The sequence below is a fragment of the Vanacampus margaritifer genome, chromosome 9 (genome assembly GCF_051991255.1).
Source record: "Vanacampus margaritifer isolate UIUO_Vmar chromosome 9, RoL_Vmar_1.0, whole genome shotgun sequence".
In the NCBI taxonomy this organism is placed as follows: domain Eukaryota; kingdom Metazoa; phylum Chordata; class Actinopteri; order Syngnathiformes; family Syngnathidae; genus Vanacampus; species Vanacampus margaritifer.
Window position 1 is genome coordinate 25,057,662 of NC_135440.1, and position 14,027 is coordinate 25,071,688.

General features: G+C 40.8%; 1 protein-coding gene across 1 annotated transcript in view; it reads left to right on the forward strand.

Annotated features, from left to right (window-relative positions):
- ephb6 (eph receptor B6) overlaps positions 1–14,027 on the forward strand; it is a 42,368-nt gene that overhangs the window by 25,624 nt on the left and 2,717 nt on the right. Inside the window, exons 6-17 of the mRNA XM_077575400.1 lie at positions 8,035–8,190; positions 9,301–9,572; positions 10,162–10,243; positions 10,575–10,699; positions 11,075–11,237; positions 11,326–11,440; positions 11,518–11,573; positions 11,674–11,790; positions 12,948–13,195; positions 13,287–13,505; positions 13,573–13,722; positions 13,800–13,984. Of these exons, the coding sequence (XP_077431526.1) occupies positions 8,035–8,190; positions 9,301–9,572; positions 10,162–10,243; positions 10,575–10,699; positions 11,075–11,237; positions 11,326–11,440; positions 11,518–11,573; positions 11,674–11,790; positions 12,948–13,195; positions 13,287–13,505; positions 13,573–13,722; positions 13,800–13,984 (1,888 nt within the window). The remainder of the gene's footprint in view (positions 1–8,034; positions 8,191–9,300; positions 9,573–10,161; positions 10,244–10,574; positions 10,700–11,074; positions 11,238–11,325; positions 11,441–11,517; positions 11,574–11,673; positions 11,791–12,947; positions 13,196–13,286; positions 13,506–13,572; positions 13,723–13,799; positions 13,985–14,027) is intronic.

Here is a 14,027-nt window from a genome sequence, read left to right on the forward strand (position 1 = left end):
GTTGTTTGCGTTCCCGCTGACTGATGATTTTCTTTTCTTGACATTTGCGGGTCCTTGTGTGGGAGAAGAAAAGGCTCAGCAGATCACGCGCGCAAAGTATGAAACATTTGCGCCTGTTCGGCCAGACGTGACCGAGTCGTGCATCAGTGGGCAGGCAGGTGTGCGTTGGCCCTTTTTTTGGTAACCTCCAGACAAGCTCCTTGCACCCTCATCTGGTCCCAGTCTACGTTTGTGTACTTAGAAACACAAGTGTTTACTTTTGTCCACTTGAGGTCATCATCCCCGCCTTCTATACAGTAAACTGTAAAAAATAAAAAATAAATAATAAATAAAAAAAGTCAGAATTTCTGTAAAATTGTGACATAAAAAAAAAAATCATCATTTACATTAATATGTTGATTTGACAGTAAGAAAATTTTACAAAGATTACTTTTTTTTTTAGAATTCACAAAAATAACACTTTTTGTCAGTACGTTCTATGGTACATTTTGTTTATGCCTAAAGAAACGTGCGTGCACAAGTCATATTTTCAGATATACAGTAAAAGGTTAAACTAAATGTATTATGTTCATTTAAAATTGATATATTGTAGACTTAATTATTAATTCATCAGTACACTTTTTAAAAATTCTGTTGTTTTACAGAAAAAAAACTGACAGCTGTGGTTACCAGAATATTTTGGTTAAAAAAAATATATACTGTGCAAATATAAACGACTTTACAGAACAACTTGTATATTATTTAGGTGGATGAGTCGTCAAAATGCAAAGCACTTTGAGGGCCTTGTAAGCTAGAAAAGCGCTATGCAAATGAAGTGCCATTTACCGAGAACATGCTGCTTTTATACTATTTTGTTCTGTATGAAGATTTTTGTTTATTGTACATTGAATCCCGGTAAAAATTTTGACGCAGTTAAATACTCGTAAAATGTACAAGTTGTTTTGTGAATTTGTTTACATTTGCACATAATTTTTTTTTTTTTTTTTTTTTACAGAATTTCTCTGTCAACCACAGCTGCCATTTTTTCCCTGTAAAAACAACAGATTTATTTTTTACAGTGTAGTCCATGACGTAGAATGCGTTATGCAAATGAAGTGCCATTTACCGAGAACATGCTGCTTTTATACTATTTTGTTCTGTATGAAGATTTTTGTTTATTGTACATTGAATCCCCGGTAAAAATTTTGACGCAGTTAAATACTCGTAAAATGTACAAGTTGTTTTGTGAATTTGTTTACATTTGCACATAATTTTTTTTTTTTTTTTTTTTTACAGAATTTCTCTGTCAACCACAGCTGCCATTTTTTCCCTGTAAAAACAACAGATTTATTTTTTACAGTGTAGTCCATGACGTAGAATGCGTGTGTGCCTTTAAAAGGCGGGCCTGCCTCGATGACGGATGTTTAAGTCAGCGAATGAGAATGTAGCTCGCTCGCTCGCTCGCTTTTATAACCCAGAAATTGATTTTTCGGCTAAAAAAAAAAAAGCTTTGCCGCATTTTGATTGGCTAGAATTTGCAACATGAAAATGATCGCCATCTGTAATGACAAAAAAAAAAAAATCACAGCAAAATCATGTGAGATAGCAAATAATGCGCAACATAAGTACAATTAAAAAATCTGTGATGCAGTGGGACAGCAAAAAGTGAACTGCAATATAGTGAGCCTCAACTCTATGCGCATAAATACTTCATTTTCTTTTGGCAGTCTGCCATGTTGTCATGACATGACACTGCGCTAAGTCGTCCTACAGGAAGGAAAAATCGCAGAAAATATGGAGTTGGATCCTCTTTTCTTTTTTTTCTTTTTTTTTCCATCTCTAACTAGTCTACTGAGAACATTTTGGATCTGTTGGAAACATTTGGGTCGAAGGTCACTGATGTTGGCTGAGAGGGCCTGACTGTCATAACACAATTTTGGTTGTGCTACTGTATTGGCAGTATTGTATCACAAGTACACCATTGACAAGTCGTCATTGCTCGCTCTTTCCGGGCGTCCTAATATCATCGCGGACGCAACGGAAAGGAAAACCGAAAGAAAGGAGGTGATTGGTCGGACCAGTAGCTGAGCGTGTGTGTGTGTGTGAGATTCGGTTCGTGTCCAGGCGGTCTCAGCGGATGCATGGAGAGTCGCAGTGCATCCCTTCTTTTGTGTGCTCGCATCTGTGCCTGACCGTGTGTGTGTGTGCGTGTGTGTGTGTGTGTGTGTGTGTGTGTGTGTGACAGATTATGCTGGGAGTCAAAAGAGCGAATGAAAAAGAGAGAGAGCGAGAACAAGAAAAAAAAAAGTGGGTCACTGATCCGGGCAGCAGCAAAGTATGATGTTGACGTCTATTTACACATGGAGCGGCCCCTCCTCTTGTTCTGTAGGGGTTGTTTTTTTTCTTTGAATATGATTTTCACCATGTTGAGCGCTTTCCTTAACAGCACAGTTTCCGAGTCCATACCAAGTTTAGGAATAGTTCGTGAAAACTAGCAAAAAAAAAAAAGATATATTTATTTTCATTATCGAAAAAACAAAATGCTTGAAATAATAAATAAATAAAAAATAGTGAAATTATACGAAAAATGTTCTTTGTTTTTGTCAGTTAATATTATACATGATTTTGGGGCTCATTTTAAATTTGGTATTACTCTTCGGTTGTATAGATTCTATACAACCGAAGAGTAATACCAAATTTAAAATTTAAAAAGGTCAAACAGTCATTTGGAAATTGCAATTTATTTTATTATAGATTAAGACACTTTTTTTTGTCTTGCACTCACCAAAATCCTCTATTTAAACATTTATGTAAAACTAAAACTAAACCTAAAACTACACAGTAAATTTTGTAGAGTAAATTTAGAGTGGGACCACTTTGAGTAATATTTACACTATAAATAAAGAATTGAAAAAATAAATAAATAAAAAATAAAACTGCATTTTATTTTTACAAAAGTAAAACTTAGTGAAATGATATGAAAAATGTTCTTTGTTTTTGTCAGTTAATATTATACATGATTTTGGGGCTCATTTTAAATTTGGTATACCAAATTTAAAATTTAAAAAGATCAAACAGTCATTTGGAAATTGTAATTTATTTTATTAGAGATTAAGACACTTTTTTTTTCTCTTGCACTCACCAAAATCCTCTATTTAAACATTTATGTAAAACTAAAACTAAACCTAAAACTACACAGTAAATTTTGTAGAGTAAATTTAGAGTGGGACCACTTTGAGTAATATTTACACTATAAATAAAGAATTGAAAAAAATAAATAAAATAAAAGTCACTCAAGGGTTTAGGACCGAACTCAAGAACTTCAGCTTGACTTCCAATATGGGGTTGGCTGCTCTGAAAATGGCCGCCATGCTTACGTAAATATATTCACTTGTTACTTGCCTTTCTAGACTTTTAATCTTGAGGTGACTTAACACCACACAGCTCCCGCACAATGACGTATCAACTACCGGGTTTGTTCTCAAGCTATTTTCGACGCTTGAAATTTAATTAATTAATTAAAATAATATTTAGGGAATGTGTAATGGCAATAAAATCCCATTTCCAATTTGGTTCCTTTTTTTTTGGGGGGGGGGGGGGGGTGAACTGAAGTAAACATGACGACCAGTCAGCTGTCTATGGGAGAAAAGCAAGAAGAGGGGAAAATTTTTTTTGAGCTGAAACCAAAATGATTTCAGTATACAACAAAAAAACATAGATTCAAGTTGAAGAATATCAAAGTGCTCCTTCCATTTTTTTTCCCGTGCGCATCCTTCGGAGGAAAACATTTGCTCACCCTTGCCCTAAAGGAACAAAAAAGCTCATTATTGCATTGGTGGACAAAGGGAGCGCTCACCCCAGGAGCTGGCAACCCACAGCATTCGTCCCTGGTGTGCATAATGTGCCTCCATAATGGCCATGAACTCTGTTTTATGGATGGACAATATGGAATAAAAGCGCAACGAACTGATGGCGGAGTTTTCAAAGCGTACAATAGGGTTGCTGTAATCAGTTGGGGGGGGGGCTGGGGGGGGGGGGGATAATAATGCTTTTTAGCCGATTCATGTTTCATGTCAAATCTGCGAGAGAACACGTCCGCTGATGTGCACATGCCGCATTAAAGATGGAGGAAGGCTATAGTTAACATCCTCTTCTTGACTTCCTCGTCCTCTAAGCCATGAACTCACACAGCCGCTCATGATCCTACCTTCTGCCCCCCCCCCCATCACCCCCCCCCCCAATCCCTCTCTTCACACCTGTATAAAAAGCCATGTGGACTCCATGAGACAAGCGAGAACACCAAAAGGCTTTTATCAGTTGATTCTCTCTATTCTTCTACTTCCTGCTCCGTCCCCGTCCTCTCCCACCACGGCGCAGTAACGGTACACACGCACACGTGTCCACATGTCAGCTTTAAGACATTTCCCAGACAGGATTGTGCAAAGAAGAAGACGGTCAGGTGGAGCATGAAGGAGACACATTTCCAAAACACTTGAATCACATTGTTGATTGTTAAAAAAAATAAAATAAAAAAATTATCTTGTCGGAACAATCACAAAAAATAGAGTTATTAACTCCGCCTTTATTTCACTCTAGGGGAGCCGTGCAGTATTATGTTGCCTCATGAATGAAAGTCTGGATGTTTTTTTTGTTTGTTTGTTTTTTTTTCAAAATTGAGTGAAAAATCGTGAGGTTTGTTAAAATATGTCTCTCTAAAAACATACAGATAAATTTCCACCTGTTACACTGCTTAGCTCATCTTTTTTGTGTGTGTGTGGGTTTTTTTGCATTACGTATGGCTCTAAGACCTTTGGAAAAAAAGTTAGACTAGCGAATATTACTAGAGTTCATTCAGTCAGAGACCTTAAAACTCAAAAACCGCAGAACGTGACAACGTACAGTGGTAACTTGACTTACAAATGACCAAATAGACGTGTTTTTCAAGATGCAAGCAGTCAGCTGATTATTATTATTATTTTTTACTTTTTTTGTTGCAGTTTGGCAGATAAAGAACAATCCTTGTTTATTGACAATCCCAACTGAAGTTTCCTGGAAACCTAAAAATAAAACAAAGAAGAATAGCATGTTGTATATTTACACATCCCCGTTTGACGGAAGTCCACTAGCTTCATGCTAACACACAATACAAAACTCCATAGACAGGCTAAAGAAACTAGCATCAACGTTTCAGCAGGAAATATTTAAACACAACTGATGTACAACAAAAACGCTGTAAAACCCCATTTAAAAAAAAAAATGGCGGTTTATCTATGGGCTCTGCGATTGGCTGGCAACAAGTCCAGGTTGTAGCTAAATTCTCTCGCCAGAAGTCAGCTGAGGAAAGCTCCGGCCCACCCATGACCCTAACGAGAACAAGTGCTACACAAAATGGACGCCTGGATAAAAGCAATGAAATAATAATAATGGCAACCTATTAATGCTAAAGCGTGTACTTACTGAATGTCATTGAAAATCCCTCTTGCAGCACTTAACTCAACTTTATTGATTTGACACGCTTCAAGGCACACCGCCGAGAACAAGATAAAAGCGGACCGCTATGACTGTAAAAGAGGCAATTACGATTCCTGTTGGGCTACGTTCACATTGCGATTTCGATTCTTAGGCTTACCATAGTTAACAAAATGAAAAATTAAAAAAAAATGGTTGCACCATCACACAGTCGGGTTCCAACGCATGACAGGAGCTGATTTTGGAAAACATTGAAATCGGGTCATTCAATGTACTTATGTAAAATCAGGTTACAGATGAGAGAAGCAATGACATCGTGGCCTTGCCTTAAAGTACAAGCATGCTATAAAAGCCACTAATGGCCGCATTTGCATGGCTAGTATCTGTCGTCAATAATTAAATACAGCCATTAGATGATGTCATCGATGCGTCTGTCAATAGTGCTACGTGGAGTTTACAGTGGCGGGAATTTGCTTTGTATTGCACTGAGAGCTGTTCCTAATATTTTGCCTTTTTTGGTTGCTTGAGCACCTGCCCTCAAAAATGTCTGTTTCTTTTTTTTTTTTTAACAGCTGACTTATTAACTCTTTGACTGCCAGACGTTTTCAGAAAAGGGATGCCGTGGGTGCCAGCCGATTTAAGCATTTTGACTGATCTTTCAAGGTCCACAGAAAATGTTGTGTTTGGACTATGGGAACACACATACTACCAAATGAAAGATTGGACTCTCATCTTTCATCAGAAAAAAAGAGTTTGTTTCTACCTTATTCCGTGTTTCAGTAATGAACAATAGAAAATGGTTTCACCTCTGTTTTGAAACAAACGTCTTTTAACGTCTTTGGCACTCCTCCCTAGGATTTTACTAAATGTTATTTAACGTTTTTGGCAGTCAAAGAGTTAAAGAGAGCTGACTTTTTTTTATTTTTTTTTATGTTACTCCTGTCGGGTGCTGACATATAAACGCGGCGTTTGCTCAAACGGCAGCACATCAACACTCAATCGTCTCACAGCGGAGCTCAGGACAGACCAGGCTGCGGGCGCGTTTAGCCTCGACCTCGGAGTTGAGCCGGCACACGGTTGACATTAACACTCGACACACAGTCCACATTTTAAGCAGTCGAAGATGTTAGCGCTTCACTACAGTCTGCAGTTATAGTGTGACAGAGATTACATAAAAAAAAAATATTCAATCATTTTTTTTGTTTTTTAATTATGACAACTTATCGGAATTACAATATTTGTTCATGTTGATTCCAGCTTTTCCCCTTTCCAAGCATCCAAATTTAGAGCCAGAGCTAAGAAGGATTATCGATGTCGGTCCGAATGTCCTGTTCTCGTTCAAATAGGTCACCTCTGCCCTCACATAAACAAGATGGCGGCAGCCAAAACGCCATGTGGAGCTTTTCCGTGCAGTCGGCGGCGGCGGCGGCGGGTGGCTTGGCAGCGAGCGCACCGTGGACCGTTTTAGACTTTCAACAGCAACGTCACTTGCTGCATTCAGCCAACGACTAATAACAGGCCTCGCTTTGGACCGCTAATTCACAAAAATTTGATGCTCAGCCCCAAATAATTGTTGCTGTGGTTACATTTGTCCATGAGGAAAAATACCAAACAGCACGTGCGTTTGCTTCAGGAATCTTAGGAACACGATGAGGGGGGAAATATTATTATTATTATTAGTAGTAGTAGTAGTAGTAGTAGTATTAATAATAATAATAATAATGCCTTTGTTATACATTATTAGTTATAGGATAAGCGCTTATTTTAATTCTAACTATAAACTTTAAAGAATAAAAAAATACAAAAAAATATATACTTTATTCAGGAACAAACAGGCATATATTCTTTGTTGGAAAAACAATCTTTAAAATGTTACAAGAATGATTTTTTATTTTTTTTTATAATGGCAGTTATACTTATTAATGAATGAATTATATGAGTCACGTTTTTGTTTTGAAAAAGTAGCAATAAATAAATAAAGGTCTTTTTTAGAAGAAGAAAAAGTTAATAAAATTTATATCATCATCATCAGTAACAATAATGACAGCGACAACAATAAAAGAAAAAAAGTCAACAATTAAAAAAAATTAATTGTTAGAAAAAAAGTAGCAATAGTTTGTGAATAGAGTTCTGTAAAAAAAAATTATATAAAGTTAGTAAGATTAATAGAATCATCAAAAAATAAACAGCAACGTTTCAAGAATGTATTTTAAAAATAAAAAAATAAAATGACAATTTTTCTTTCCTCCAGGAACAAAAAAAATCTTCTTTTTTTGGGGGGTGGGTGTAAATTATAATGTAATTATTTATTATTATTATTATTATTATTATTATTCATCATTTGTTTGTGAGAATAAAAACTGAATTTGTTTCAAGAAAAACTATCATAAAGTTACAAAAGTAAAGCATTATTTATTCAGGGGGGGAAAAGTGCAATTTTATGTGAATAAAGTTCTTTTTTTAAGAAGAAATAAAGACTTTTGTAAAGGAAACAATACTAATGCATTATGAAACAATTGAAACATGTATGAAGTTCTCTTGTTAAATGTTTACAAACTAAACCCTCCTTGTGTTTTTTTCCCTCAGCCTGCCCCGTGGGCTACTTCAAACCAGCTTCTGGTTCCGTCCCCTGCTTGGTGTGCCCCTCCAACAGCCGAACCAGCCGCGAGGGGTCCAGCGTGTGCGAATGCCGCAGCAGCTTTTACCGGGCGGCCGGCGATGCCAACTCGTCCGCTTGCACAAGTGAGCTTTTTTGTGCGCTTTTGTCGGTCACGCTCTGAGGGGGGGGCCTGGAGTCGTTTCTCTCGCTCGGGCACAGCCAGACGTCGCATCCATCATCCCTGGCCTCTTATAGATCTTTAATTGTGTAGAATGGTACCTTTTCCATGGCCTGAGTGGGTCTGTATCATTTTTACTGGCGCTAAGCAACTTGGAGGAGGATGGTAGGAACACCGCCACACAAAAAACTACAAGTCAATTTGAATGTCGACGCAAGATCACCTGGAAGAAGCTGCATAACAACTGAAAAGTTTTGTCTGAGGAGACAAAAAAGAAAAAGGCGTGAGCTCCAAAACAATGCAATACGCTTGTCCTCATGGGAAATGTGATCTTCCTTCAGGCATAACATTACCGCTTTTGTCCATATGGCGCCGCCATAATCAACATAAAGTGAAAGTTCCTTAGTGTTGGTTTAACCGGAGTAAAGACGTTTTTTTTTAGTTTTTTTTCCTTTTCCCGGAATGAGGACATCTAACTCATTCACTGCCTTTGACGGTTATAAACGTCAAAAAATCTTTGTAACTATTTCTATTAGTTTAAAAAAAAATCGACTTTTGTTAACAAGAGTATGAAAACCTAGGAAAAAATTGTATTGTACATTTAGAACAGATATCAAATTTGTGATTTATCGTGTGTTAACTATTGAAGTCATGCAATTAATTACGATTTAAAAAATAATAATTTTTTATTGTAATTAATCACATGACTTCACTGGTTAACTCACGATTAATCACAAATTTTGCATATGTTCTAAATGTATTTTTTTTCTCTCAAGGTTTTCATACTCTTGTTAACAAAAGTGGGAAAAAAACAATAGAAATAGTTCAAATTAATTTTTGACGTTTATAGCCGTCAATGGCAGTGAATGAGTTAAAAGTGTGTCACACAGAAGTCACGTCATTTAGCAGTCAATAGAAAAGCACCTTTTCACTTTACCATAGTGTTGAATAAATATTGCACACAAGTAATACACTTTTTTTAAAATTAAAACTAATACTGCAAACTAACTAAAACTAAACATTTAAAAAAAAAAAAATAACGTCGTTCTTTACGTGTGTTTTATTCTCGCCACAGCTCCTCCCTCCGCTCCAGTTTCGTTGTCCTGGGAGTACGAAAGCGGCGACGGCGGGGTGTCTTTAAGGTGGCGCCCTCCGGTGGACATGGGAGGCCGCAGCGAAGTCTGGTACGGAGTGGTTTGTCGCATCTGCCCCTCACCCACCATCGCCAACCCGGCGTTGTGCTCCTGGTGCGGAGAAGGCGTCACCTTCAGTCCCGTCCAGACCAACCTCAAACAAACCAGCGTGACCCTCAACAACCTGCTCACCAGAGTCACTTACCTCATACAGGTGGGCGGGATTATCAGGGTTCATAATTAGGGTTCATACCTATGGTGAAGGATTTAGGTTAGTGTTTTAAATTAGGGATTCAAACCTGTTTTAGGGTTTCTGAGTTAGGATTTACAAATTCAGGGTTTCAAATAAAATACTGCTGTCCAGGCTTTGAATCTTGGGTTAGTTTTTTTTTGGGGGGGGGGGTGCTTTGGAGACAGGGTTAAGGTTTCAAATGAGTGTGTGAAGTCAAGGTTAAGGCGTCAAAAAAGTTAGGGGTTTCAAATTTGGATTTAAAGCCTGGGTTAGAGTTTCACGTTCAGGTTAGGAATTCAAATTACTCTTTGAAGTCTGTGTTAAGGTTTCATTTAATATTTCAAATTAGGGTTCGCAGCTGGGGTTCAGGTTTCAAACTGTGGAAAAGGTTTCAAATTAGGGGGTAAAGACAAGGTTAGGTTTAGGGTTCAAGAAAGTCAAAGGTTTCAGGGTTCGGTCAGGGTTGATTTTTTTTGTGTACATTTTATTTTGGAAAATCATACAAATCAACGCAGAACTGGTGAATAAAATAAAAGTCCATGTCCGCCATGCGTTGTTCTTGCTGTAACAGGTGCAAGCCATGAATGAGGTGTCGGCACTGAGCCCTTTCCCAGCTCGCTACACCAGCATCAATTTTACCACGAGCCAGTCAGGTGAGTACGGAGCGAAAGGATGAAAAAAAGAGGAGATGAAAGTGAAGCCTGCTTTTGATGCTAATGTATTTGTGTTTGGCTCTGGCATGAAGAGCGCCCCCCATGCCCCGCCTCCTTTTTGTTCCGCTCCTGCTGTCCAGGCAGGAAGGTTGCTCGAGGTTACAATATCCCGTCAGATCCCATTATAGTCTCTGCGGGATGACAAAAAGGACAGAGATGAATGAGGAAGGGAGATTATGTTGCATGCTGTCTGGTGAAATGAAAAGAAATCACTCCTTTCAATTCGCAAACACTGCCCTCTTGTGGTCAGCTGTGAAATTGTCTCCCACAGTTCCCAGTACAGTTCCCATAATGCACCAGCTGAGCCGCGCCCCGGACTCCATCACGCTGTCGTGGCCGCAGCCTGACAGACCCAACGGGGACATCCTGGAGTACCAGCTCAGATACTTTGATAAGGTACCAGCAGAAGTGTGGGACTTCAGTCACAAGACTTGACTTGAGTCCGATTAAAATCGGGATTTGGGATTGGCTTGGATAAAACTCGACTCAAGTTTGATTTAGACTTGAGTGACATGACTTGACCATAAAGATGACTTGACTTGACCAGTCTCAGACTTTGAATAACAGCTGTGACATATCCATCGACAGTAGCAAGTTAGCAACAGTTAGCTTCAAGGTCCAAACAGGGAGTCTTTGAAGGTTGGGAAGGGGTTGTTCACGCCAAGGCAAACCCCGCGGTTAGGACTTGAGACTTCTGATTTGCCCGTGTGACTTCCTCCATCTCTTCTTACCGGCACGGATGTCTCACAGTGGACTCTGCGGTTCTAACAGGGCTCAGACGTGGACAGTGCGGCCAGCGTGTTCAGCGAGACCAACACTCTGACCGTCAACTCGCTCCTCGCGGGGTCCATCTACGCCTTCCAGATCCGAGCTCGCAACGAGCGAGGCTTCGGCCCGTACAGCAACACCGTCTACTTCACCACACTGCCTCTCGGTAAGGCCCGGCCGGGATGGATCCTGGAGGGTAGCACCGAAATCCATGTCGACCTCCAAAGTCACATTTTCCGTCTTGTCTTCCCCAGAGGAGCATTCGCAGCAGGTCCAAAATCAGCTTCCTCTGCTGGTGGGCTCAGTGATGGGAGGGGCGGCGTTTCTGCTGGTGGTGGCGGCCATTGTTGTCGTCGTGGTATTTCGCAGGTGATGCGTTCGACGGACTCAACCAGTAAACGGTTGACGCATTCGTGCAATTAAAGGTGTTTGCTTTTGTGCGACAGTAAAAGGAGAGCGAGTCCGTACAGCGACAGACTCCAGAGATACATTAGTAACAGAGGTGGGCGGATGCACCTTTGACCTTTTTCAAAAACAAGTCATGTCAGTGTGTGCGGGCGCCCTCTAGTGGCAGCTTAGCATGTTCCAATTTGTTTCTCCAGGTGGTGTGAAATATTACGTGGACCCCTCCACTTACGAGGACCCCAGCGAGGCTGTCAAAGAATTTGCCCGGGAGATTGACTCGACTCACCTGAAGATCGAGGAGGTGATCGGTGCGGGTGAGTCTCATTTTCTTCTTGGCCAGAGTGTATCTCGCCTCTTACCCAAACAGTTGTGTCAAATATAACCCTATTATCGGTTAAAAAATAAAAATGGACAAATCCTCTACTTGGGTCAAAAATTGGGTCATATTGTATAAAATAACCCAGAAAGTTGGGTCAGATCCCCTACTTGGGCCAATTTGACCCAAATTTGGGTCACAAATTGGGTCATATTGTATAAAACAACCCAGAAAGTTGGGTCAAATTGTCTATTTGGATGAGTTTGACCTACCTTGGGGTCAAAAATTTGGTCATTTTCTATCAAACAACCCAGAAAGTTGGGTCAGATCCTCTACTTGGGCCAATTTGACCCAAATTTGGGTCACAAATTGGGTCATATTCGTATAAAACAACCCAGAAAGTTGGGTCAGATTGTCTATTTGAATGAGTTTGACCTACCTTGGGGTCAAAAATTGGGTCATTTTCTATCAAGCAACCCAGAAAGTTGGGTTGTTTGGTCCAGACTCAACTTCCTGGATTGTTTTGCACAAAACTTTGGGTCAAAAATTTTGTCATATTATATACAACAACCCAGAAAGTTGGGTCAGATCTTCTACTTGTATCAATTTGACCCAACTTTGGGTAAAAAATAAAAAAATAAATGTGTTCATTTTGTATTAAACAACCCACAAAGTTGGGTCAGATCCTCTACTTGGGCCAATTTGACCCAAGTTTGGGTCACAAATTGGGTCATATTGTATAAAACAACCCAGAAAGTTGGGTCAGATCTTCTACTTGGATCAATTTGACCCAACTTTGGGTAAAAAAAGAGAGAAAGAAATGGGTTGATTTTGTATTAAACAACCCACAAAGTTGGGTCAGATCCTCTACTTGGATCAATTTGACCCACCTTTGGGTCAATAATTGGGTCATTTTGTATAAAACATCCCACAGAATTGAATCAGATCCTCTACTTGGGTCAATTTGACACAACTTTGGGTCAAAAATTAAAGTTGGGTCAAATTGAACCATAACGTGGATCAGTCCATTTTTGATCCATAATTGGGTTACCCTCAACTGTTTTTAAAGTGCAAGCTCCGCCTGGATAAGCTAATGACACACGTGATAGAAAATGGATGAATATGGTGACGGGTATCACTTCCTGTCCTCTGCAGCCCAGTTTGGAGAGGTGTCCCGGGGCCGCTACCATCCACCGGGCCGCCGGGAGGTTCTGGTCGCCGTCAAGACTTTGCGCTGGGGGGCGTCCGACAGAGAGAAGGGCATGTTCCTGAGTGAGGCGGGGGTCCTGGGACAATTCGACCACCCCAACGTGCTAAAGTTAGAGGGCGTGATTACCCGAGTCCCTCCGGCAAGGATCATCACGGAGTTCATGGAGAACGGGCCGCTGGATTCCTTCCTCAGGGTGAGCCACTCAATCAAGATTCCGAGATTCACAGACAAATTCAACTCGCAACTTGTTTACTGACTTTGCGTCTTTCTGTCGCCCCCTGCAGGAGAACGAGGGTCAGTTCAGCGTCCTCCAGCTGGTGGGGATGCTCCGAGGCGTCGGCGCCGGGATGCGGTACCTGTCGGAGAGAAACTTCGTCCACAGGGATCTGGCGGCCAGGAACGTGCTGGTCAACTCCAACCTGGTGTGCAAAGTGTCCGACTTCGGCCTGTCCCGACTCATGAGGGGTCTGGACCACAACATGCCAACATACACAGCCTCGCTGGTACGTGCTGGCAAATGAAATGGTGTGAAATTGACAGTATTTGAGCAGCTGTGTTGTCCTGCGTCAGGGGAGCAAGATTCCCGTGAGGTGGACGGCGCCGGAAGCCTTTCAGCATCGCAAGTTCAGCTCGGCCAGCGACGTCTGGAGCTTCGGCATCCTGATGTGGGAAGTGATGTCGTACGGCGAGCGCCCCTACTGGGACATGAGTAATCAGGAAGTGAGTACGGAGGATGATGTTGACCTCCCTCATTCAAATGGGAGTCCATTTATCAATTTCCCAACATTTGTCGACAGGTGATGAAGGCCGTAGCCGACCAGTTCCGCCTCCCCGCCCCCACCAGCTGCCCCTCAGCCCTCCACTCATTAATGCTTCAGTGCTGGCAGGCCGACCGAGGGGATCGGCCGGGGTTCGAGTCCATCTTGTCCTCCATGGACCGCCTCATCAGGCATCCCGCGTCCCTGAAGACGGACATAACGCGGTAAGACCGGCACTCAGGCAGCGAGTTCTCGCGCAGCGCGGGT